Source organism: Lepus europaeus, chromosome 17 (genome assembly GCF_033115175.1).
Source record: "Lepus europaeus isolate LE1 chromosome 17, mLepTim1.pri, whole genome shotgun sequence".
NCBI lineage: Eukaryota > Metazoa > Chordata > Mammalia > Lagomorpha > Leporidae > Lepus > Lepus europaeus.
In genome coordinates, this window is record NC_084843.1 from 57,767,925 (window position 1) to 57,795,386 (window position 27,462).

Below are 27,462 nucleotides of genomic sequence, written 5' to 3' on the forward strand. Positions count from 1 at the left end.
GTTCACATTTTAGTCTGAAGGGCTCTCTTGACTCCCAAATGAACAAATTTGTCCATCTTTTCGTCAAGTATTTTCACTGTAGTCATGACATTTAGACATTTGATTCATATGAATTTATCCACATACATACAAGAACAAGCTATTAATTCAACACTGTATTCTCTTTCATTGAATAGTCTCCAGCTTAATCTTCAGTACATTTAAGATGATTTGGGTCTCTGAGCTCTACATTCTGTTTTATTGGCTTTATATATCCATTTCTGAGTCCATTTTTACTACTAATGTTTAAAAATTAAAATAGGGGCTGGCACCGTGGCTCACTTGGTTAATCCTACGCCTATGGCGCCGGCATCCCATATGGGCGCCAGGTTCTAGTCCTGGTTGCTCCTCTTCCAGTCCAGCTCTCTGCTGTGGCCTGGGAAGGCAGTGGAGGATGGCCCAAGTCCTTGAGCACCTGCACCCACATGGGACACCAGGAAGAGGCACCTGGCTCCTGGCTTCAGATCGGCATAGTTCCGGCAGTAGAGGACATTTGGGGGGTGAACCAATGGAAGGAAGACCTTTCTCTCTGTCTCTCTTTCTCACTGTCTGTAACTCTACCTGTCAAATAAATAAATTTTAAAAATTTTTAAAAATTTAAAAAAATTAAAATAAAGGGGTCGGTGTCATAGTATAGAGGATTAAGCTGCCACCTATGACGCCAGCATCCCATATGGGTGACAGTTCGAGTCCTGGCTGCTCCACTTCCAGTCTAGCTCTCTGCTATGGTCTGGGAAAGCAATAGAAGATGGTTCAAGTCCTTAGACCCCTGTACCCGCGTGAGAAACCCAGAAGCTGTTCCAGGCTCCTGGCTTCAGATCAGCACAGCTACGGCCATTGTAGTCATCTGGGGAATGAACTAGTGGATGGAAGACCTCTCTCTCCCTCTGCCTTTCAAACAAATAAATATTAAAAAAAAAAAAAAAAAAAACAAAAACTTGAATCTATGTCAATGCATCTTGTGACTCAAAAGCTTTGTTTCCAATAAGATCTGAAAGAAAGTGATGAAATCCAACATAAAAATTAACTAATGGGTTTGTGTCAGCTAAGTAAGAATAAATAAATAAACCTATCAATAAACTTCAGGGATGTACCTTTGGCCTAGTAGTTAAAAGATGCCTGTGTCACACACATCAGAGTACCTGGGTTCAAATCCCAGCTCTACCCTCAATCCCAGCTTCCTGCTAATACAGATCCTATCATGAGACCTGTACTGAGTTCCTGGCTCCTGGATTCACCCTGCTCAGCTTCAGCCATTGCAGGCCTTTGAGGAGCAAACCAGCAGATGGCAGCTTGCTCTCTGCACCACTCTCTCTCTGCATCTCAAATAATAAGGAAATTCAAATGAGCAAGTTATCAGATGGTACCTGGCAAACAGATGTTTGCATTTTATTCATATATATAGAACTTAAGTTTACAAAACAGAGGAGGCAGAGTAGGCAATCACTTTATTACCTTAAATTCAGTTATTGTATCAGCAAATACTTTAATCTCCCAAAAGCACAAAACTGAATATTACTAGTAGATTATTAATTACTTGATAGGTTGAAATCAGAGAGAAATTTACAGTTGGAGCGTTAGCCTATTTTGAAGTAAAGATAAAACAAAACTGGAAATTAAAAAATTCATGCTGGAAGACAAAACTAGTGTAATGAGGTAAGAAACAGCTTATAACACCAGTATCCTGTTTCACAGTGCCAGTTCAAGCCATAGATAATCAGCTTCTGATTCAGCTTCCTATTAATGTGCCTGTGAAGATAATGGCCAAGTATTGAGCCCTTAAACCCACATGGAAGACAACAATTGGGTTCTTGGTTCTGGGTTTTGGCCTGACTTTGGTTTGGTCCAGACCTGACTGCTGGAGCCATTTGAGAGTGAACAAATGGATGGCAGATCCTCAATTCCCACAGCCACCCCGTCGCTCTGCCCTTCAAATAAATAAATAAATCTTTATTTTAAAAAACTTTAATGCATTTAGCAATAATCTTTCTCCCTAATTACAGCACAAAGCTTCCTATCGCTTTTCTGAATATGGCTTAAAAATGTTAAACAAATTTACCTCACCAAAATCTTTCCTCTTTCCTCCTAAAACAAAAAGGGGTTAACATTCTTTCTTTTTTTTTTTTCTTCCCCCCAAAGAAACCTTTTATTTAAGGAATACAAAGTTCATACGATTCTTAAGTACAACTTTAAGAACACAGTGATTCCAGGCCAGCGCTATGACATAGCGGGTAAAGCCATCACCTGCAGTGCCAGCATCCCATATGGGCGCCAGTTCGAGTCTCAGCTGCTCCACTTCCGACCCAGCTTTCTATGGCCTGGGAAAGCAGTAGAGGATGGCCCGAGTCCTTGGGCCCCTGCACCCGCATGGGAGACCTGGAAGAAGCTCCCAGCTTCACATCAGTGCAGCTCTCGCCATTGTGGCCAACTGGTGAGTGAACCAGCGGATGGAAGACCTTTTTCTCTCTCTTTGCCTTCCCTCTCTCTGTGTAATTGACTTTCAAATAAATAAATAGGGGCCAACGCTGTGGTGCAGCGGTTTAATGCCCTGGCCTGAAGCGCTGGCATCCCATATGACACCAGTTCGAGACTCAGCTGCTCCACTTCTAATCCAGCTCTCTGCTATGGCCTGGGAAAGCAGTAGAAGATGGCCCAAGTCCTTGGGCCCCTGCACCCCGTGTGGGAGACCTAGAAAAAGCTCCTGGCTCCCAGCTTCAGATCGGTGCAGCTCCAGCCATTGTGGCCAACTGGGGAGTGAACTATCGGGTAAGACTTCTCTCTCTCTCTCTGCTTCCCCTCTCTCTGTATAACTCTTTCAAATAAATAAATATTTAAAAACAAAGAGAAGAAAAAAAACAAATAAATAAATCTTTAAAAAATAAAAATACAGTGATTCTTCCCACATAACCAGCCCTCCCAATCCCCCACCCTTCCCCTCCTCCCTCTCCACTAAGATCCATTTTCGATTAACTTTATACACAGAAGACCAAGAGTTAACATTCTTTCTATTCCTGGATTTCCTATTTCTATTAATGATTACTCCACCTGGCCCTTTCTTTTACATATAAAATTTCACTTCCATCTGTTTAACAAGCTTGTCCATTCTTTCTCTGACCTACCTGCTCCTTTCTGGTTCTAAAGGACTACCATAACATCCTAATTTCTTCTCCTCCAAATTCTTTTCCAATCCTTTAAAAAATATATATGTATTTATTTGAGTAGTAGAGCTACAGAGAGAGGAAGAGACAGAAAGTTCGTCCATCCAATAGTTCACTTCCCAAATGGCCACAATGGCCAGAGCTAGGCGAGGCTAAAGCCAGGAATCAGGAGCTTCTTCCAGGTGACACATGGGTGCAGAGGCCCAAGGACTTGGGCCATCTTCCACTGCTTTCCCAGGCCATAAGCAGAGAGCTGGATCAGGAGAGAACAGCTGGGACACGAACCAGTGCCCACAGGGGATGCTGGCACTGCAAGAAGAGGCTTAGCCTAGTATGCCACAGCACCGGCCCCTCAATCCTTTATTTATAAAACCCGTAATTCCCATTACTATCAGTGGATATTCAACAAATTAAACTCAAGCTACTTGACTAAATATATAATCTGACCTTACTTTTACCTTCCTAACCTTTCTGCTAGCTATTCTCCAATATTTCAGCTAACTGTACTACCATTACCTTAATAGGTACCAAACTTGCACAACATCACTTGAGCCGCTTTACCTATAAAACACTCTTCACTCTTTCCTCTTTGAAATACTATTTATCTTTCCATTTGAACCGGCGCCCATATGGGATGCTGGCACTGCAGGTGATGGCTTTACCTGCTACCTATCTCTTACAGAAACTCACCTACAGTCCCATCATCCCAAATGATTATACTAGCCATCTTTACACAGCGCTCTCATTTATGCATCTTGTAACACTTAGCATATATATGCATGTCTACTATATATGCATCTGCAATCTTCCTCACTAGATCTTTAAATATTTATTACATTGTACTCAAAAGCTTGTCAAATCAATAAATTTTTAAAGTTTCATTTACCAATCTTAAGCATATCAACTCTGTAAAAGACACAACTGAGATACAATTTTAAACATAAATTAAATTCTGTTTCCATTCCTTGTAGATTTGCTAAAATTAAAGTTTTCCTAAATAAACAGAAATGAAAATAAAGACCAGACTGATATATGTTCATGGTAGCGTTACTCCTAACAAAATCTGGAGAGGCCAACGCTGTGGCACAGCAGGTTAAAGCCTCAGCCTGCAGCACCCTCATCCAGCCCTAGTCATTGTAGCCATTTGGGGAGTGAACCAGAAGGAAGACCTCTCTGAATCTACCTCTCCCCGTAACTCTGCCTTTCAAATAAATAAAATATAAATCTTAAAAAAATAATAATTGGAAAAAAATTCCAAAAGGCAGAATACTTAAATTTTAGCATATCTAAATGATGAAAATGTTAAAATTATCACTTACACTATCCCTGAACAGTACTTTAAAACATGGTAAAATATTTACTAAATTATTGTTCAGGTATTACTGGACAAAAAAGAAAAGCTGAGACAATGGAACATATTCCCAGCCTATATCAGAAACATCCATAAGTATAGAAAAGGTCCCAAATGGACAATAGTATGTACTGTATTATATATAATAGTATTTATCAGGGTCGGTGCTGTAGCTTAGCAGGTTAAGCCACTGCCTGCAGTGCCAACATCCCATATGGTCGCTGGTTCTAGTCTCGGCTGCTCCACTTCTGTGCTATGGCCTGGGAAAGCAGTAGGAGATGGTCTAAGTCCTTGGGCCCCTACACCCATATGGGCGCACTGGAAGAAGCTCCTGGCTCCTGGCTCCAGATCCTCACAGCTCCGGCCATTGTGGCCAACTGGGGAGTGAACCAGCGAATAGAAGATCGATCTCTCTCTCTCTCTCTCTGTCTCTCTGTCTCTCCTTCTCTCTCTGTGTAACTCTTTCAAGTAAAATAAAATAAATCTTTAAAAATAGTATTTACCTATTTATGATGGCATTATAGTTGATTTTTGCATTCCCCTATTTTACAATTTTCTATTGAGAACGTGTAATACTTTTATAACTAGAAAAATTATGAAAAGCTGAAAATAATTCAGAATAGTATGACGCCTAGCAAAGAAATAAAATGAAGCTAAATTTAGATGTTAATAAAGAAGTAATCAGAAAATTAAAGGATTACAGAATGTTCCCTTTGCAACCAAGAAAAGCTAAACTAAAATTCTGCAACACTAAAAATGAAGACAAAAGAATATATCCAAGTAAATAAAATGCTAAGGTTTAAAAAAGAACAAGCCACAAGATATTTCCCTTCTAACAAAAATAAGTACAACAGATTTTTGTATGATTACACAAAGCACTAGTTTTTCTTGCACATAACTATCACAATTCATTAAGACTTTAAAATAATTCCTGTCCTTTTAACTCCATTTGCATAAGGAAAAAAAATCCAGAAAGCAGAAGAAAAGAGATAACTAAGGGCCCAAGAATATAGTTTATTCACTAATGCTACCCATTTTTCTGACACAATACTAGTCCAAAGAAAACCTTGTGATATGAGAGTACATATTCTCTATTACACTTTGATTTGAATTCCAGGTACCAGATACACTTCATAGTCTTTTATTTCTTCAAAGCAATTTTTAAAATACATGCAGTTTATGAGTAACCAGCTTTAACAATGATGCTAAATTTACATGACAAAGGGAGGAAAAGAAACCCAAAGAATCCATACTAAGGAGATGCTATGGAACTAGACCACCTAAGCTGCTATCTCCAACAAGAATCCTTGTTAACCGCCCAAACCTTAAAACTAAAATCTACAATACTCCTGGTTTTTTTAAGGAAAACATGTGGCAAATTTCCAATAATGTTAAAATACTAACATACCAAACACAACGAGAAAAATCACTGGCTCCAAATCCTTTAAAGCAGCCTCCATTTCTTAGACTGCTCAAATTAAGCATCTACTGGTATAACCATCTTCCCTGTGGGAACACATCAACCACCACATGGAGGCACCCCATAGAGAGATGAATGCATCTACCTTACAGACTTGCCAGAACTTAAATAATACAACTTTCAATGTTAGCCACTGAGTCAATCCTGTATGCCAATTACTACTGACCTTGGATAGTATCTTGGTATAGCAGGTAAGACAACAAACAGATAAAAGTATGATATATTCAGAGAAATGAGAAAAGACTGAGTGATACAACAGTTTTGGTTCATTAGTTTAAATACTCTTTGTACCCCAAAGGATTATAATAAAGTATCACAATGAAATTACCTCAGTAAAAATTATTTTAATAGGCCATCAAATAAAATGGCAAGCAAGCAATCTATGTATAAGTACTTGAGCTGCCTCAAACAAATAATTTTAAACATAAGCACATAAGGTAGAGACTGGTAGACTTAAAACTTTCAGATTTAATTTATAGCTGTTCACCAGTCACCTGCTGTTTTGACAATTTACTTACCAACTTGTGCTGCCATTTCTCCGTAAATTTATCCCCTAAGATGAGGATAATTCTTGCAAATTGTGTCACAAGCATTTTGAAAGGAACCATGAGTTATTGTGTAATGCTCTTGAAATTCCTCAGATGTAGGGTCCTACACAAAGTAAAGTATCATTATACATCTCTCTAGCAGTAGTCATCTGTTTGCATTATGATTTTCCCCTTATCCTTGACACTGTGATTGTTGGGCACTAACCTTACTCTAAGAAAAGAGTCCAAAGTAAGTCTCCAGGCCTGACCCAAGTAATTACACTTTTCAAGTCTTCATATCGTCCACATCTTTCTCTTCCTTAGAAGGTATCAGGAAAATTAAGAGTTATAAAACATAACTTTGTTTATCTTATATGCTTGGGTTCAATAAGAAATAAGTGGGATAATTCAATGTTTTCCACTGTTTTTCATTCACTCTTAAGTGAATTTTATTTACCATATTTATAAATTTTTTCCTACATTGTTTTGCTAATTTCAACTGCATTTTTAAGGAGCAGTTCATTTATAGATTACATTTTATGAACAGAAAGAATAGGTCAGAAGAGTAAGAAAGGCAAACAAACAATTAGTGCTATGGAAACCAAACATTTTTATTGGACAGACCCTATGGTAGAAATTACCATTTTGGGATGCAGGAACCATGGAATCAATGCTCATCACCTTTGTATCTTCTATAAAATAGGTAAACATAAACTACAGTAACTTCTATCACACTATTGAAAACTTTACCAATCGCTGACTTTGCTATTCAAGTTAGTCTGCCATCCAATAACTGTTCATATCTGATTTTTTAGTCTGTGTTGCTATAACATACTGAAAACAGAACACTCAATCTTCTTACATAGTTCTTAAAATGACTTTCCTTTGAGTTTATGCAAAAGGAGGAAGGTAATAAAAATGGTGTCTTAAAACCTTAGTTATAAAATAGTAATTTTTTAAATCCTCAGAATTACATTAAAATACTGATGGAAACTACTTTCCTCCTAGGTGAACAAATATTCTATCTTCTAATCACAGCAGGGAAAAAGCTTTGTGCAATAAAGAAAAAAAAAAAAACAACTACAGGATTTAGAACAGTCTTTTAATGTGTGCTAACCTAGCAACCTTGCGAATTTCTAAATCTCTTAACTACAATTTCCTCATCTGTAAAATGAGGACCATAACATCTGTCCTAGCTTCTATACAAGACCATTATGAGGATTAAATAAAATACTTTATTTGAAAGAATTTTATAAACCACATAAAGATATTGAAACTTCTTTTTAGCAGAAGTGTACAAATTATGGTCATAAAATAGTTTAGTACCATTTCTAACATGAAACAAGTGGAAATGAATGTGCAAAACATATATTTAGGATGATGTTCACCAAATTACATATATGATTGGACAGTGAGTAGATTATCTTGTTAAAGTACACTTCCTACAGATTATCTTAAACTTCAGTAATGTATTTGCAACAAATTATAAAAAACAAAACTAATAACTCATTTAAATGGATTGTTCTAGCATATTGAAGAATATATTTACTTTATGAATTAAGAAATTTAGACACTAACTTTCAAAACTACTTTAAAAGTTCTTATGAAGAAAAAACACATTAAAGTCAAATAGACATTCCCCTCCTCTGGAAATAATTCACAAGAGCTGATAGTGCGAAACAAGGAGCATACTTATACAAGACAGGAGATAAACATGGACATAGTTTGTACTCTAGTTGTAAAAAAGGAGGTCAGTTAAACCTTTCTAGGTGGTTTTTAAAATATCCAGGATAGAAACACTCTCCCAACTGGGCTGCAGGTCAAATCTATTTAACTGCACTGTTAGGCCAAGTGATCCAGTAAGTTATCACGACTCTCAACAATAAATTGTCATGATGGGTTTTTGGCACAGGAGTCAGAATGCCATTTAAGACACCTGCATCTTGTATCAGAGTGCCTGATTCAAGTCTTGACTACTCCACTTCCCATCCAATTTCCTGTTAATGTGTACCATGGGAGACCCATGGATGGGGTTCCAGGTTCCTGGCTTCAGTTTGGCTATCGCAGTCATTTGGGGAGTTAATCAGTGGACGGAAGATCTATCCTGTCTCTGCCTTTCAAATAAAATGAATATAAACTTTAAAGAGAGGCAGCTTTATACCAAAACTATGGTTGATTAAAAAAAAGTGTATAGATAAGGCTACCTCCTTCTACTTTTTATTAGTTACAGAATACTAGTTTACAAAGTCAGTCCATGTAAAAATAAAATTCTTTGTTCCTCCTCCTAAGTTTAAAGTTCCTATGAAGTGAACTATGTTTATTACATTGTCCTATTATACTCACTCAATTACCGAGACTTTAAAACCAATTAAGATCCAGCAACTCCTTATCTTTTAATCTAGGCTGCAAACTCACAAATCTAAAAAAGTTCTGGGGAAGGGGCATATTTAATCATTATGTAATTATTCCAAATACAAATAATTTTAGTTTAAATATTAAAATTTATCAAATAACTTCAATCAAGACTGAGGTTAAAAGAGGTAAGACTCTACCAGAGCAACTACCTCTTCTTGAACTTCTTTCTCCTATCTATGAAACTATCTAGAAACACTTCACTGTATCACTGAACTGGGACTTGTAATAAAAGCTTTTCTCAGGATCAGGATTTTCCTACATAAACTAAGCAATTCTAGCTCCAAACTTACTTTGTGACTATTTATGTGATCATCTACATGATTAAACTTAAGCCTTCATTTTTCTCCCAGAAATCTTACTTTAATTCTGTCCCACAATGACATGCCGTTTCATTTAAATTCCCTAGTCTCAAAGTATATAGCATATCACCTCATATTTCAGTTATCTCCAGTTGTTTCATTTATGTACACCTTAAGTCCCAACCCAAGCTCTCAACTTTCAAAAGACAAAGTTCAATTTTAATTTTTCTAGTTCACAGACTGTGTGCTCCTGGACAACACTGAGGCACTCACAGAAAAGGATCATAAGAAAACCCAGCCTCCCAACTTTATACTACCAAATAATGCTTCCAGGATGAATCAACAGGATGTATAGATATCACACTGCAATCATCATGTCAACATGACCATGAAAAAACCATTTCTGGCTAGTTAAGTTTCCTCAAAATTTCATATACAAGAGTTAGAAGCTGTTCCAGGCACTAAAATTTCAACTTGAAACAGCATCCCAAGCTAAGCAAAAACAGTAGAGGGCCCACCTGCCTCTAAACCAAAGATAACAAGCCAATGTCAATTAGCAAATTACCATTCATTTCTACAATCTGATTACCTCAATGCCTGAGATTTTGAAAATCCAAGAGTTCATAAAATATTCTTAGTGAGGCAGAAAAGCTACAATTTACCTTGAGTTCTGCAATAATCAAACCTACTGTATTAAGCATCAATATCATTAATCCAACAAAACTGAATTACAAATTAAGGCAGAAAAAAGAGAGTAAGCCCTAACTGCAAAGAGAAGATGAAAACTATATAGTATTTGGAAGTCGGAAAAGAGTGTTTGGCATCGTGGTGAGATGGTATCAAAGATGAAACAGTTTAATGTCTGAATATTTTGTACCCACATTAATCTCTCAAAAGTAGACTAACGATAGAAACCACTCAAATAATGAACCGATAAACTGCCAAAGAAAATACTTAAGTGCTGTTATTGTCAAAATTAAAAAAACTCAATACAGCTGCAGTCTCATGTGACTTTACAACCTTAAAGACACTTTTGGTTATCATAACAAAGCAAAATTCATATAGCAATGATATTCTTAAATGTGGCAATATTTCATTTTAAAATACAAAGTGAAAAAACAGAACATGAAACATGACCAAATCTGTCAGAATTATTTCACTGCAAAATTTTTTAAGTTTAACGTATATGGTTACTACAAAAATTAGGATACATCATGTTCACAAAACATTTAATAGCCAGTGCCACTACTTAAAAGTAGATTAAGGGAATAAAAGGTTATCTCCAACTAATCCATAGAAAATTATATATTTAAAATACGATATAACAAATGTAAGTATTAAGTTATATTTTAGGCAAATATGTGAATGCAGAAAGATTTCCTCTTAGTTTTTTTTGTCATATACAGAAACATCACAGTAAATTATACATTTAAAATCCGTCCAAGGTGGCTGAACTTATTTACTATATATTCTGTGCCTTTGTGCTAAAGAAAATCTACACATGGCAAGCTGGTTTTCTCTTAGCGTTTTACGTCATAACACAATAAAGAGATAATAGAAGCAAAAAAACAACCACTAAATAAAGTACTTAGAAGCATGGATACACAAAGGACAAATTTAACTTCTACTTTGCTTTTTAGAGCTTCATAAAGAATACAGATTTACAACTACCATCAAATGTCACTTAAAACCTAAAATGATATAATTACTAGATACAGCAAATACAAAATTTCTCAACCTACCTGGTTTCTTTCTGGATTTCTCATGACCCAGTTGTCCCAGATCATTACATCCACATGTGTACACCGTCCCATCATCCAAAACAAATACGGTGTGTCTGAGTCCACATCCTACATCTCGGACCTTTTTATTTATAAAAAAGTCACTTTTTCTGGGCTCTAATACAATTTCTTCATCAATTCCACCCAAACCTAGCTGTCCGAAGGATGCATTTCCCCAGCACAACATTCTTGCAATTATTTTGGTCTTCCAGTTTCAATGAAAAACTTCCTTCTGAAACACTGGGAAGTTGGAGGTACCCTAAGTCTGAGAAGACAGGAAAAAACTTAATATGACTTCAATGTATATGTGATACTTAATTACTTTTTCATGTGTTAGACTACAGTAATCACTGTAACCATTAAATAATTTTACAATGTGCTATATAAGTAGCATTCATTTGTAAAAGCCAGTTTTATTTTGTAATGTATCACATCGAAATATCTAAGAAAAATAAATCACTCTACAATTTTTTGCAAAAGTTAAAAACATTAGTTATGACTTTTTGTTATATGGTGGCAGACTAAACTAATGGAAATAGTGTCTGGATGAAATTTTTTTAAGTAATCTCAATGGAAGCAGAAAGACACCTTTCCACTACTTAAAAATGAAGGAAACGATGAAAAATTGAGCCAACAGCAGACACATCATCCTGCAATCCCCCAAAAGTCACAGCGTAATTAAACCCTCTAATACCTACCTCCACATCAACAGAAAACTGAAGTTCTTACCTGTAACAGAAATAAAACCAGTAATTGAATTTTTTAATTTCCCACAATTTAAATGGCTTCCAATTATTCATACCAATAGGCTGTACGCAGAGAAAACCAGGATTTTTCTTTTCAAGTCACAATTAGAAGAAATCGCCTCCAAAAATTGTATTTTAAAAATCAAAGTACTAACACTGCAACCTCATCACAAATTTAATTTTAAAACTAAATCGATATGCACTATCATAAAGGAGAAAAATATGCTATTTAGACATCAAGATTCTTCTCCAAATTCAACGTCACGAGTGGCAACTGTGACTGAAATATTGGGGAAGAAAATTCTAAATAACCCAGCACTGCTGATTTTTCAAGAATAGGAATGGAGGCTGGGACACTGATAGTTTGTTGGCGAAATCCGTAGAACTTTCCAGTACATAGACTGAATATTTCTTCGACTGTAAAGACACGGATAACAATCAACGAGTCCACTTCATCTAAATAAAACTACACAGATTTTTAAATGCTTCGCATTATTAAACAACACCATTACTGAACGTCAGCTTTACTCCTGTTGTAATCACCCACATTCCTCACGCAAAACCTGCGAAGTTCAAAACCCAATTTTCCTACTAGCAAGCGCCAAAGATGCCCCATTCCACGACTCATCCATTCACACGTTGGATTTCATGCTTTAGGGGCATCAGAACTCGACTGTTCCCGAGAGTTCTGCATTGTCTTTTTTTTTTTTTAAGACAGACAAAACAGGAAAAAATACTCCCTAATTCTACGGGCGAGGCTCCACCAGCCTCTTAAAAAAAAAAAAAGTCAGAAGGGGTACTAGAAAGCCTTCCTCTCGCCAGCAACAGGTAGGGAATGAGAAGCGGCTTCGTCCCAGCTTTCCCGGAACGCGCTCCCAGACCCAGTTCCCGGGGACGGGGGAAGAGAAATCGTCCACACACACCCAACCTCGCGGACAGCCCAGCCGACGCCCGCAGCTGCCGGCTCGCAGCCGCCGCAGAGGCCCGCGGCCGAGGCTGGGCACCCCGCGGCCTCAAGCCCGAGGGAGGCCCTTCACCGGGGAGGTGCCACATTCCAGCCCCGGGGCCAGGGAGCCCCGAGCGTGCCCTCGCCCCCGGCAAGCGCCCAGCGCCAGGCCGGCCTCGTCCGCCAGCTCCGCCGGCCCCTCCCTGACGCCGTCACACACACACACACCCCCGAACCCCACCGGGGCGACGACTCACCCGGGCCCTCGGGGGAGAAAATGCCCAGGGCGGCTGCGGGACGAGGCGGCGCGGCTGCCGGAGCAGGCTTTCAGCTTCTGGAACCCTCCTCCTTCAAGCCAGTGGAGGCGGCCCGCAAGGCTCCTCCGGCGTCGGTGCCGCTGCTCCCCTCCCCGGCTCGCGTGAAACTTTACCGGGTTCCTCAGAGGAAAGCGGCCGCCACCGCTGTCCAGTCCGGAGACAGCAGTCAGCGACCCGGATGGAGAGGGCGGGGAAGGACTGGAGGCGAGCTGGGCGGAGAGCGCGAGGGGTGGAGAGAGTTAGGGAAAGAGGCAGGGGAGAAGGGAGAGGGGGAGGTGGCCAGGCGGGGGTGGGGGTGGGGAGGGGCGGCCGGAAGTGAGTCGCGGAGCACGCGCGCGAACCCAGCTACTTCCCGCCCCGCGCGCCTGCGCGGGAATCCTCCCCCCCGGAGGGGGGGGGCCCGCGTCGACCCTGCGCTTGCGCAGTGTGCTGCTGTGCGTAGTGGTGGCTTGCGAAGACGAGCCAAGAAGGCGTGAGTTAACGTGGTTTTAGCAACGCCTGTGCCTTTTAATGAAGCAAATCTCTTCGGTTTTTGTTTTGGTTGGCTTTCTGCTCGTAGGTTTAGTCGTTGTATTTTATTCTGCCTTTTCCAGGGGCGATTTTCAAGTACAGGTGGAACTGACAAATACGGATCTAGAGACAACTGATGGCTTATTTTGCTCTTTAACTTCAGCTGGAAGTCTGAGTATGCAAGATGTAGTGATAGCAGTGGTTGAAACTACGCGCATTAAATATCAGCCGCAGTTTGCGTCGCTGATGCATTGTTGCCTCCCATCACTTTCTGCACTCTCCTGGAAGATAAGCTTAACTGCAGAGCCTCCCTAAATTAGAGAAAATTAGGTAACAAATAGGACTCGGGTGCCTCCTTCACAGAGACGGAGTCCGGATCTCACAGGCCAGTTTTAACATAATCTCTTTAAAAACAAGAGAACTTGAAGCTGGGCACTTTTGAGGTTTTCTGTTAGACCTTGTGAGAACGGTGACTGAAAAGCTCCTGCTGAGAACCTAGAAGACAATCCACAATAGACCATGTTTCTCTCTTACTGAAAAGGTACATTCCAGATTAGGAAGCATCTGTGCTAGTATATGCTTAAGTATCTGTATTGAGCCATAACAAACTACCACAAACTGAATAGATTAAAACAAAAATTTAGTATCTCACAGTTACAGAGGGCAGATGTCCAAAAGGTGGCAGGGTTGATTCCCCCTTGGAAATCTCAGAGGCAGAGCCTTTTCCACCACACTGTCCTCACTTCTGGTGGTTGCCAACAGCCCTTGGCAGTCCTTGTAGAAGCTTTACTCTAACTTCTGCCTCCACCTCCACTTGGTTTTCCCTGTGTTCGTGTTCACATTTCTCTTTTCATAAGGATATTCCAACCCAGTATGACCTCATTTTAACTTGATTGCACCTACAAAGACCCTATTTCCAAGTAAGGTCACACTCACAGGTACTAGAGGTGAGGACCCATAACAAAAATAGGTGTAAAATGAAACGATGATTAAGCAAAACAAGCATAATTCCAACCTTAGGAGTTATGAGAATGTCTACAAAACATTCTTAATTCTTATTTCGACAGCTTCATTGTTTTTGTAGAACTCTGTTGTCTTTTAACCTTAAGAACATTTTGCCTCAGAATAATATATCATTAAAACAAAGTTATGGGATACAGGATATCCTAAGACAGGCGCTTGATGTCGCAACAAATAAAAGTTGAATGGCTTAGCATTAAAGTGTGCTTTTTATCTTTCAATAGTCCAAGTGCAAGTTCCTAATGAGTAAAGATTGATTTCCAGGGACCTGGGGAGGTGGGGGTAGGTTCTTAATTCTTATCTGGGAAGCGCTGTGTATCACTGCCGTACATATAATATTAACAAGAACTACACACCTAGAAACAGGAGTTTCAGGAAACAGTCATTTGAGTTCACAAGTACCGCTTTATCTTGCACTAAATAAAGGAAAGCATGAATTGGACAGTTCTGCCACATGGACTCATCTCTACAAGGAATTTTTTTTTTAAGATTTATTTTATTTATTTGAAAGGCAGAGCTGGAGAGAAGGAAAGACAGAGGCAAAAGTCTTCCCTCCCCTGATTCATTCCCCAAATGACCACAATAGCCAGAGCTGGGCCAATCCAAAGCCAAGAGCCAAGAGCTGCTTCTGGGTTTCCCACGTGAGTGGCAGGGGCACCTATGACATGACACCATCTCCTTTCTAGTGGATGAAAACAAGAAGGCAGGTAAATAAAAGTTTTCATCTAGATAGATGAAAACAAGAAAGCAGGTAAATAAAAGTATGAACATTTTTATTGTAGTGCTATTTAAAGTAGCAAATTAAAAGCAACCTAAGTTCTAACAGTGAGGCAATGGGTAAACAAATTTCATTATGTGGCCAAAAAAAATACGATTTGAAAAACTTCATTGATGCAAAATATACATGATACATGTTAATTTCAAATAGGATACAAAATCATATATGTCTTACTTGTTGCCATGTTAAGAGATGGAGGGGCTGGCACTGTGACATAGCTGGTAAAGCTGCCTGCCGCCTACAGTGCTGACATCCCATATGGGTGCCAGTTTGTGTCCTGGCTGCTCTTCTTCCGATGGCCTGGGAAAGCAGTAGAAGATGGTCCAAGTCCTTAGGCCCTGGCACCCACATGGGAGACCTAGAGGAAGCTCCTGACTTCGGATTGGCGCAGCTGCGGCCGTTGTGGCCAATTGGGGAGTGAACAAGCAGATGGAAGAACTCTCTCTCTGCCTCTCCTTCTCTCTGTGTAACCCTGACTTTCAAATAAATAAATAAATCTTTAAAAAAAATATGAATATAACTCACATACTTTGCAAACAAAAGAAAGATTTGAGATTTGATTAACGTTCAGTATTCAATTTTAGATTAATGTAATAATTACACATGCTTATACTTTGAACCTCTTCTATTTTAGAAGTACTGTTTCTTCTATTCACAACATTTTAAAGCCAAATATAGAAATTTGGAAAATAGAGAAGGGAAAAAGTTGCTCCAAATTCCAACACTCTTAACACAACAATTTCTAGAATTTGGTATATTCCTTTTCTCTCTCTTTTTTTAAAGATTTATTTTATTTATTTGAAAGACAGAGAGAGAGAGAGAGAGAGAGGGGGGGCTTCCATCTGCTTGTTCACTCCCCAATTGGCCACAACGGCCGCAGCTGCGCCAATCCGAAGTCAGGAGCTTCCTCTAGGTCTCCCATGTGGGTGCCAGGGCCTAAGGACTTGGACCATCTTCTACTGCTTTCCCAGGCCATAGCAAAGAGCTGGATCAGAAGTGGAGCAGCCAGGACTGGAACCGGCACCCATATGGGATGCAGGCACTGCAGGTGGCAACTTTACCAGCTATGCCACAGTGCCAGCTCTATATTCATGTTTATATATAAAGTCAAGTAGTAATTCTTTATTGAAATTTTAAACTATTGAATACTAGGAGGACCTTCATCTGATAAGTTACATATTAAATTATGTGATTCCCTGAAGTGAATTAGAAGTTTCTAGCTTGATAAGCATTGCTTCCAGAAATGTCAAACATTTTAGGACAAGGTATATAGGAATGCAAATTTGAGTTTGTGTTACTGAAAAATTACTCCTCAATTTCCTTTTGATCTTGATATTTCATTTCCTAGGGCTGCTGTAACAAATCACCACAAATTGACTGGCTTAACACAAGAAAAGTTTATTCCCTTTTGGAGGTTAGACATACAAAATCAAGGTGTCCATATGTCACACTCCGTCTTAAGGCTTTGGGAAGAATCCCTTCCTCCTTGTTCTAGTTTTGGGCAGCTCCTGACATTCATTGGTTTGTGGCAGTGTAACTCCAACTTCAACCTACATTTACATGACGTCTTTCCTTCTGACTCTGTGATCTCCCTCTGTCTTGTTTTTTCTTTGTAAGGACACCAGTCATTGGAATTAGGCCACTTAGTCTAGCTCCATGACTGATTACATCTCTAGGGACATAATTTGATGACATCTGCAAAGCCATTATTTTGAAATAAAGTCACATTTTGTAGTTTCAGGGAGACATGAAATTGGAGGAATACTACTTAACCTACTACAATCCTTTATCAAGAACTTATAACTATTCCTCCATTATCCTAATTTTCTGTAACCTCGGTGTTACTTGCACCTACCATCTGGATTACCCAAAAGGAAACTTTTTTAAAGAAAGTGAAAGACCAGCGTTATCTATGGACCTTCCGACTGCTGATATTATTAGCATGGAATTCTGGATATATGCTAAGTACATGTAGTTCTATCAAGTTCATTCTTTTCTCATTGACATTACCGTTCTTCCCACCCTAATGACTACTTTCCCATTCACCTTTTTGCTGCCTCCTCATTTTTTTGCTTTCTTGTACTTAAATATTAAAGATTATGGACAAAGTTCAAGTAAATCTGCAGCCTCAAGGATTTCAGACAGAACCATCTAATTCAGCGAACATATGTAGAGCACTTACATGGGACTCGGAACATTGTTAGGTCCTGGGCAATACAAAGATAAATAAAGTAACGTCTTGACTTCAGGATCTCTCTATTCAGTGAGACACAAAAACCATTAATTATAAAATATTAAAGAAAGTTTAATAAGGATTTATGGCAAGTGTCATTGTTTTATTGTTAACTCTGAAAAAGGCATAATGATCATCCAAAATAATTTATGAATGGTCCAAAAAAATCATAGATTCTACCTTGAATAGACAACTGGAAAAGCCTCCTCTAGTCATTTGTACCCACTCCTGGTTTCCAAAGTTAGGGCTGTCATTCAATCAAGCAGTCATATCGCCTTGCCTTATATGGTCCCTCCAGTGAATCCCTCTATCTTGAGAATTCTTTGTCTTAAGGGCTCCATGTCATCTCTTTCCCTCGGCCTTTGATCTATTATTATGGCTTCAGCCTGAAACATACACCACAAGGCAGTCAAATATTTTACAAGTTTCTTTCAACAAATCTTTACTGAGCACCTATACTGCGCTACTCTCCCAATTCTAATAGAGATAGATAAATACAAGTTGGTAGGCAGATAAAAGTATTGTCAAGTTGTAATAAATACACATAAGAAGTATAGATGAAGAATAATAGAGGGAATCCTTGAAACAATAAGCATGAAGGCCTCAGTGGAGGAGTTGTGAAGAAATTTGGTGTAGAGAGAGCGCAGGGACACCAGATACATTTGGAGACAGGCAGAGGGTGGATCAGCCAGTCAGGGACTACATCAAGTAGGACCTATTAAGTTTAGTTTTATTCTTGGTATCACTCAAGAGTTCAAAGCTGAGAGGAGGGCATAGATTATTTAGAACTTTTGCAAAAATACAAAAAGGAGTTAATAGTTCAGGGGACTCAAGCAGTGGTAATGGAGATGAAGCGAAGAAGATAAACTGAAAGCACACTTTAGATTATGATGGGTTGTTTGTAGGGTATCAGAACTGCTAATAATTTCCTGACTTGAGCAAGTGGATAATAATAATAACATTGATAAAGATGAGCATGGCTACTGAGGGAAATGGAAAGAGGTTAGATTTAGACTAGGAAACTCAAATGTTCTGTTTTGACCTTAAGTTTGAAAATCAAGACTATGTTTGCTTTAGTTGGCTAGGAAAGCCATAAAAAATACTACAGAATGTGTGGCTTAAATAACTCATTTTTTCATGGTTCTGGAGGCCAGAAGTCCCAAGATCAAGGTGTCAGCAGGTTTGGTTCCTTCTGAGGGCTGTCTCCTAGGCCACCTCCTTACTGTGTGTTCACAGGGTCCTCCCTTGGCCTGTATGTTCTCTTTGTTTCAGTCTCCTCTTCTTACAAAGACGCCAGTCATGCTAGGGCCCACCCATATGTCCTCATTTTATTTTAAACTTTTTAAAGGGCCTATCTCTAAATATAGTCACATTCTGAGGTACTAGGGTTTAGGACTCCAATATTTGAATTCCACACCTCAGTCCATAGCACTTTTTCTTCTTCTGAATTGCATTCAGAGAAAGGCCTTTCTCTGTTATCCTAGTAAGTATAGGTCTGTCCTAGAAATGAGTGACATGGGGAAAATAACTCTCCCCTTTCACAAAACTAAGAAAGCAAAAGAAAATGTGATCCTTCTTTTTAATAAGTGCAAGCAAAAGTTTATTTATTTATTTATTTGAGAGTCAGAGTTACACAGAGAGGGAGAAGGAGAGGCAGAGAGAGAGAGACAGAGAGAGGTCTTCCTTCTGCTGTTTCACTCCCCAATTGGCTACAACAGTCGGAGCTGCGCCAATCCGACGCCAGGAGCCAGGAGCCTCCTCTGGGTATCCCACATGGCTGCAGGGGCCCAAGCACTGGGCCATCTTCTACTGCTTTCCCAGGCCACAGCAGAGAGCTGGATCAGAAGTGGAGTGGCCAGGACCTGAACCGGCGCCCACATAGGATGCTGGCTCTGCAGGCGGTGGCCTTACCCTCTATGCCACAGCACCGGCCCCAAAAGTTTTATTGCCAATTCTATTTTGTGGAATATTCCACTTAATCTACAACATAAAGAATAATAATTCTGGGTATTTATTATAGCAATCCTTCTAAACTTTCACCCTCATAATTATCCCAGTGTCCTTTCCCACTTCAAATTTATATTCTGGCTTCCTTTTCCTTCTTATTATGCCAGTGTGACACAGTAATAATCTTTATATCACCAATACAAGAAACATTTTTCAATTTCTATTTTTATAACTCTGTATGATTTCTTTGTGCTTGCTTTCCATGCCCTAATTGCAGAAACTCAACTGACATTCAGACAGACATAAACCTGGAAAATCACATGTAATGTGGCCCTTGACCAGTATGTGGAGATGTGTTCATACGTTTGAAATTATAAGGCTTTACTTCAGTCACTACTCTTTCTTAATAACATTCTCAAACTGCTTCTCTCTCTCTCTCTCTCTGGGAGGGAGGGGGGCAGTAAAGAATAAAAATTGCATTTAGGAAGAAAGACTTAACAGCCTGATAAACTAAGCTTTAAAATTAACTTAATCCCACAGGGATTGCAAAATGAGGATTCTGTAAATTCTAATGAACAGTGAGGATCACCAAAATAATACGGTATAAAGTGTAGAATCTATATCTGAATCTTCTAAATCTCTGTGTTTTCTTTTTAAAAAACAGTTAAAACCAGAGGTGAAGAAAAGCCATCTCTGCCAACGATGAGGCACAGTGGGTTAAGCTACCACCTGCAGCATTTATATGAGTGCCGGCTTGAATCACCTGCTAATAAGCCTTGGAAAGCAGCAGCAGGTGACTCAAGTCCCTGGGCCCCTGTCACTCATGTGGGAGACATGGATGGAGTTCCTGGCTCCTGGCATTCACCAGCGCTTGGCCTAGCACTGGCCATTGTGGCCATTTGGGGAGATGAACCAGCAAATGGAACATCTCTCTCCTTTTCTCCTTATCCCTCTCCCTCTCTCTGTCACTGCCTTTCAAATAAATTAATAAATCTTTTAAAAAAGGAGACATCTATCAGATCTTATTAGACATATTTTGATTCACAAAAAACTTACTGTTTTATTGCTACTGATTTTGATGGTTCTAGTAGAGATTTGAGGTTGGAAAGTTCTAACTTAGCTGTCAGAAATGTAAAATCTGGGAAGAATATTCATGGTTGTTTTTAAATGGCATGGCTCACAGCCCTTAATTAGGATCAGCACTAAATTTAATTGTAACTAAGTTTTTGTCAAATTAACAATACTTCTTCTTCAAACAAAAATTAGCTACAGCATGAATATCTTCATGTATTGAAACTTGGGTTAATGACCTTCAGAGTGATGTTATAAAGGAAACAGCCTTGCTAAACGTCTTATTTGATGATACCATTAATAAAGGGAACTAACACACATTTCAGATTCCTTAAACATTAAAATTTTATGAAAGTGACACAGAGGACCACAAAAATAAGGAGAAGGAATAGCTTTTTTACTCAACCCTAGAGTTCCTTATGTCCTTATGTTTGTAGAACTAATTGTAGGTTCCTTTTAGTATACAGAGACTTTATGCATATTGATTGCAAATTTTTAAAAATATACCTGGTATTTATGCTTCATTTTTAAAAATAAGAGAGATTGTCCTATTAGGGGCATCTAGAAATAAATAAAACACTGACACTTTTATGGATGGATTTTCATTAGAGTTTGAGAACTGTGTTCGTTTAATCTCAATGTAAGATCTGATAGCCTGAAGGAACAGTTGAGCAGCGGTGTCTAGAAAGGACAGTGTGTTCCTAGAAGATAAATTATAGTTGCCACCTCCACATTGCCTAAATACAATTTAACCATATTAAAATGACAGAAATATTTGCCCAAGAAAAATACCATGCAGTTCAAGCTGCTGTTTTACCTAAGATTAAAAGAAAAATTTTCTTAAGAAAATACACTCTTTATAAACATAGGATCATAGGATGTGAATTGAAGTGTCATGTGCTGCTCACTTTCAACAAACAATTGCATCTGCTCAGTCTTTTAAAAAGCAGGTAGGAGCTGGAGCTGTAGTGTAGGAAACTGCCCGTGGTGCCAGCATCCCATATGAGCACCACTTCCTATCCAGGCTGCTCTACTTCCTATGCAGCTCCTTGCTAATATGCCTGGGAAAGCAGCGGAGGATGGTTCAAGTCCTGGGGCTCCTGCAACCACATGGGAGACCTGGAAGAAGCTCCTGGCTCCCGAATTCTGGCCTTTTCAGCCATTGAGGGAGTGAACCAGTGAACTCTAACTCTGCCTTTCAAATAAAATAAATAAATCTTAAAAAAAAAAAAAAACTAGATTCCAAAGAACAGCTTTCAGATTTTTCCCATTCACAAACTTTGATAGTGTTGACAACAAAATAAAAATCTAACTCAGTGGTGAATATTAGAATTAGTGTTGAAACATCTTTTTTATTATTATTTTAAAGAATTGCACAAAGAATACAAACATGTACTGAACTAATCTATGGTAATATGAAACATCCTTTTCTTATCTCAGTTACAAAGAGGGAGGGCCAGCGCCATGGCTCACTTGGTTAATCCTCCGCCTGCGGCGCCAGCATCCAATATGGGCACCAGGTTCTATCTAGTCCCCGTTGGTTGCTCCTCTTCCAGTCCAGCTCTCTGCTGTGGCCCCGGAAGGCAGTGGAGGATGGCCCAAGTGCTTGGGCCCCTGCATCAACATGGGAGACCAGGGGAGGAAGCACCTGGCTCCTGGCTTCGGATCGGTGTAGCTCCGGCCGTAGCGGCCAATTGGAGGGTGAACCAATGGAAGGAAGACCTTTCTCTCTGCCTCTCTCTCTAACTCTATCTGTCAAATAAAAGAGAGAGAGAGAGAGAGAGAGAGACTGGTAAAATGATTTGTTTAGTGTAAAATTCTTCTGTTTTAAATTTAAATTTGCTTTGTATGGGGAAACTGCTGTCTTTATAAATTAAAATGGATTTTATTTTAAATCATTCATGTTTGTTGATAATAATTTAAATTCAATAAGGTATAAAGAAGAAATTATCAGAAAAGCCACCCCAAAGGATACATACTGCTAACATTATATTGAACATCACTGATATTTTTTCATTCTCTAAAATATATTGTACGCACACAAAAATTACCCAAAGGATCCTGGAGTTTTGTGATCTATTTTTACCAAATAAGGTATTGAGGACCTCTTTCCAAGTATTGGGGAGGTTAATTAAATTCACATAGAAGACATGCCCAGATGATGATCCTACAGGGGCATTTACTAATAGGTGTAAATAAATAATGGATGTTTCATTCTTGCTATTCAAGTTGAATTAAAATATTACTAAGTTGAATGTGTTCAATAATGTGTATTGTTATGTTGATAGTCATCCCTTGTGCTTTGAATATCTAGAATATCTGCTCCAAGTTCATCAACTCCGCTGACCCCAGAGACAACCAAATGCTCAACAGTACATAACAGACAATCTTGAGATGCTGCAGTTTCCATATGGTCTACTGCACCACATGCTTTGATCCTTTAGTTAATATGCAATTTGCTAAAGCCAATAATGTATAAGGACATAATTTCTTTGCTTTTTGTCTGTAATTATTTCAACCTTCATTTCTCCCACCATGGCCTCAGATTACGCTATTATCAGTTCCCACTAGGCTTCTGTAGCCTTCCCACCTCACCTTCTAAAGTCTTCTCCCTTTGATTTAGCCACATATCCACTGGGGTGATTTTTTCAAAGCAGATTTGATAACATCTCTATAAAATCTTCATCATCTAGGCATTTGAAGGCCTTTAAATCAAGCCTTTATCCTCTGCAATCTCATTGCTGCGACATCCCCCAAATCACAGCTTACCTTTGTTTTATGAGCTGTGAAATATGCTGTCCCACATTTGCAGGCTGCTCCTTCAACCTAGTGAAATTCCAATTTTCCAATACTCAGCTTCGGCAGTGCTTTCTTTATGAAGACTTGCCTTGTCTGTGACAGTCAGAAGACGCTTTCCTGCCTGATGCCATCTTCTGCTATAGAGTGAGCATACCACTCGTCAGGATTGTGAGTCTTTTGATCCATGAATCCCCCAAACGAATGAATAAACTCAAATTGTTTTGTGTTTTTCAGAAGCTCTAACTGGAAACATTTTTATCTTTGATTAACAAAATCTGAGTAATAAATTTTTTAGAAAATTGTATTAAGAATGTTAAATCTGTCAAAACAATGTCTGTAGGAAAAAAGACCATTGAGAAGCCCTCAGTGGAGAAGGCTGTGGGCACATGTGTAGCAAATATCCATTAAATGTTTAGATTGTAATCTTTCTAGGAGAGACAGTGTATGCACTTTTCTTTGTCAACTCCAATGCCCAGCAGAATACTAGGCTCATAGAATTATGTCAAAGCCATTTTTACTGATTTTTTCTTTTGAAGATTTATCTATTTATTTGAAAGACAGAGTTACAGAAAGGCAAAGGCAGAGGCAGAGACAGAGAGAGAGAGAGAGAGAGAGATCTTCCATCCACTGGCTCACTCCCCAACTCGTCATAGCACGGGCTCCCATTTTTACTGATAAATTGAATGCAATGACCCATACCTTATCTCAAAACTGTATATTCTTAGAATTGTATCTATAAATTATATTGAATATGTGCTCTCTATATTAATAAAAATGTGAATTATAAAATCTCAGCAGGAATTTATAAGATCTGTGTCTTTGAATCTCTATGGAAATATCTGTGAACTCTTTGAGGAAAGGAGCTCTGTTGCTTTTCATATTCCAAGATTTTAACAGAGAATTCAGAACAGTGGAAGCTTGATAAATCTGTTATCAAGATTTCATCAGTAAAACAGATGTCTGCTTTGTTTGTCATTGACCTAGGGCAACATTTTATCCAGCGCGGAAACCTAGCAAATATTTGTGAGATAAACACGGTTTGGTAATCTGGCTACTAGCAAGTACAACTGAAATCTGATGTGAAAAGTTTTCCTTGTTTTCTTGGACTCAGGCACCAAGGCAGATCAAACTGAGACAAATTCCAAAAGATATTTTACTTTTTACTGTGAAATAACTTAAACCCACCGAAGGGAAAGGGGGAGGGGACGGGAGAAAAGTTGGAAACAAACAAGTGAGGCTCATAGGAGAAAATAGCTCCTCGGAGGGGAGCCACATGCTCTGATACCCATGGCAGCCGCATGAGGAAGCAGCCTAAAATTAGCAGGATGGGCAAACCCAGGAAGGGAAAGCCAGCAGCCTTCCCTGCCCTCAGCAAGCGAGGTGAGGGGCTGGGAGTTCCAGTCGGAATCTTTGCCTTTGGAGGGCCACTGCTGTTTGTGTCAGGTAAGGCCCCTCCCTCCAAACTCTCGCTGGGTGGTAAAGCAAACAATTTCTTAGGGGGATGTCCAGAGAATTGACTATTGCTGATTAAAGAGATGCTTCCAGGAATCTAATAATTAAGAGAGAATAAGTAATAAAAATATTCTTATATCCATCCTTGCCGCAGGTATTCATCTGAACCACTCTCATCTTTTTAAACTGGGGCTTTCTGGGATGCATAGGTGATTCCTTTTTTTCTTTTTTCCTAAGTATTAGAGTAAAGGGGCAAGGAAGTCCTAGAAAAATCTGTAAAACCACGTGAGACAAGAAATGATGAAAGAGCACCACCCAGTGATGTATAAAGAAAGAGATAAGAGATAATCCAAATGGGGCTCAGTAGGCAACAGGTGCATTTTTCATGGATGAAGTACAGAGCAGATGATATGGTCAAGGATAGACGACAGAAACCTGGAGGGGGGCAGAATTTTCTGTTATGTTTCATAAAAAAACTAGAGCAGTGATTGATTTTATGACGCACATGAGTCATTCCCAGTCAGTGTACTGATCTGTTTCTGTAAGTTCCTGTCTATCTCCTGTACTGGAACTCATTTTTATGTTACCTATTTATTGCTTTTGAAAGCTACAGGTTCTCATTAATTATAAAGTCCTTCAGTGTTATTAAAAGAGTTTCTCATAGGGTTGGTCTGAAGGGGTTGTGCAATTGGAGGGCAGAAATTCAGAACTTTTAAATAAGCTCATTGAGATGTAGTTCACATGCTATAAAATTCACCTGTTTACAGTGTACAGTGTATTAGATTTTAGAATATTTAGAGAGTTGTGCAACCATCACCATTATAAATTTTGGAATACTTCACCACCACCTCCCAGGAGAATCCTTATCCAGTAGCAGTCACTCCTCTTTCCCTCTAGCGCCTTCCCACTCACAGCCCAAGGTTTCTATAGATTTGCCCATTCAGGGCATTTCATTCAAATAGATTCACTCAATATGTGGTCTTCAGTGAGTTTTTTTGTTTTTGTTTTTTGTTTGTTTGTTTGTTTGTTTGTTTTGACAGGCAGAGTGGATAGTGAGAGAGAGAGACAGAGAGAAAGGTCTTCCTTTTTGCTGTTGGTTCAAACCTCCAATGGCCGCTGCGGCCTGCGTATCGCGCTGATCCGAAGCCAGGAGCCAGGTGCTTCTCCTGGTCTCCCATGCGGGTGCAGGGCCCAAGGACTTGGGCCATCCTCCACTGCCTTCCTGGGCCATAGCAGAGAGCTGGCCTGGAAGAGGGGCAACCGGGATAGAATCCGGTGCCCCAACCGGAACTAGAACCCGGTGTGCCGGCGCCGCAAGGCGGAGGATTAGCCTGTTAAGCCACGGCACCGGCCACAGTGAGTTTTTTTTTAAGACTGCTTATTTATTTATTTGAGAACCTGAGAGATAGCAAAAGAACTTTCAGCCATTGAGAGCTCTTACCCAAACGCCTGCAATGGCGGGGCTGGGCTAGGCCAAGCCAGGAACCCGTTCATCTGTTAACTGTTTATTCATCCTAAAAGGGAAATATCATTGCCTGTAGTCTTTATTTCCAGTGAATGTTTATATCCATTACACTAAGGTCTTCAGTTCTAGAGGCACTTCAGTGCAGGTATACGTAATGATCAATAAATGCCTTGCAATAATGATGATTTTTTTATTTAATGATAATCCTGGATGTGACATTATGGAATGAAATATATCCATTTAGGATAACATTGGGAAACATACATGGTACATATCCTAGAGATTTACTAAATAATAAAGGAAGTGGTGTGTATTACGTCTAGAGGTGTATTCTGGAACAATGTCTAGGAGATATTTGATTCTAAATATATTTTTTTCTAAAGATTTATTTATTTGAAAGTCAGAGAGAGAGAGGGAAAGACAGAGAAGGTAAAAAAGAGAGAGATTGATCTTCCATCCACTGTTTACTCCCCAGAGGGCCATAATGTCTGCGGCTGGGCCAGGCCAAAGCCAGGAGCTAGGAACTTCTTCCAGGTCTCCCATATGAGTAGCAGGGGCCCCTGTGCTTGGGCCATCTTCTGCTGTTTTTCCCAGGTGCATTACCATGGAGCTGGATCAGAAGTGGAGCAGCTAGGACTCAAACCAGTACCCATATGGGAAGCCAACATCACAGGTGGTGGCTTTACCCTCTACACCACAACATCAGCCCCCGTCAATCCAACTTTCAACATCCAGCATTTACTCATCATAAAACTTATATGAGGTGGCATTGTGATGCAGTAGGCTAAGCTGCCTCCTGTGATACCAGCATCCTGTATTGGAGTGCTGGTTTGAGTCCTGGCTGTTCTACTTCTGATCCAGCACCCTACTAATGTGCCTGGGAAGGCAACAGAAGATGGTCCAAGTACTTGAGTCCCTGCCACCCACATGGAAGATCTGGACGGAGTCCCAGGCTCCTAGCTTCAATTTAGACCAGTATTGGCCTGTGTAGCCATCTGGGGAATGAACCAGTAGATGAAAAATATCTCTCTTTCTCACTTTCTCTCTCTCCCTATCACTCTGCCCTTCAAACATACAAATAACTTAAAAAAAAAAAAAAAGTTTGTCTTGAGGCCGGCACTGTTAGCA

General features: G+C 39.4%; 1 protein-coding gene across 3 annotated transcripts in view; it reads right to left on the reverse strand.

The window, feature by feature from the left end:
- The window catches only part of HERC4 (HECT and RLD domain containing E3 ubiquitin protein ligase 4), a 166,547-nt gene extending 153,258 nt beyond the window's left edge, over positions 1 to 13,289 (reverse strand). The window contains exons 1-3 of one of the 3 annotated variants that reach the window (XM_062214036.1): positions 13,000 to 13,289; positions 11,749 to 11,779; positions 11,012 to 11,315 (exon numbers count right to left, since the gene is read on the reverse strand). In XM_062214036.1, the coding sequence (XP_062070020.1) occupies positions 11,012 to 11,237 (226 nt within the window). In that variant the 5' untranslated portion in view covers positions 11,238 to 11,315; positions 11,749 to 11,779; positions 13,000 to 13,289. Of the gene's footprint in view, positions 1 to 6,546; positions 6,678 to 11,011; positions 11,316 to 11,748; positions 11,780 to 12,999 lie in introns of those variants that run through there. The other 2 variants (XM_062214037.1, XM_062214038.1) reach the window with 2 other exon arrangements.
- Positions 13,290 to 27,462: the final 14,173 nt, after the last annotated feature.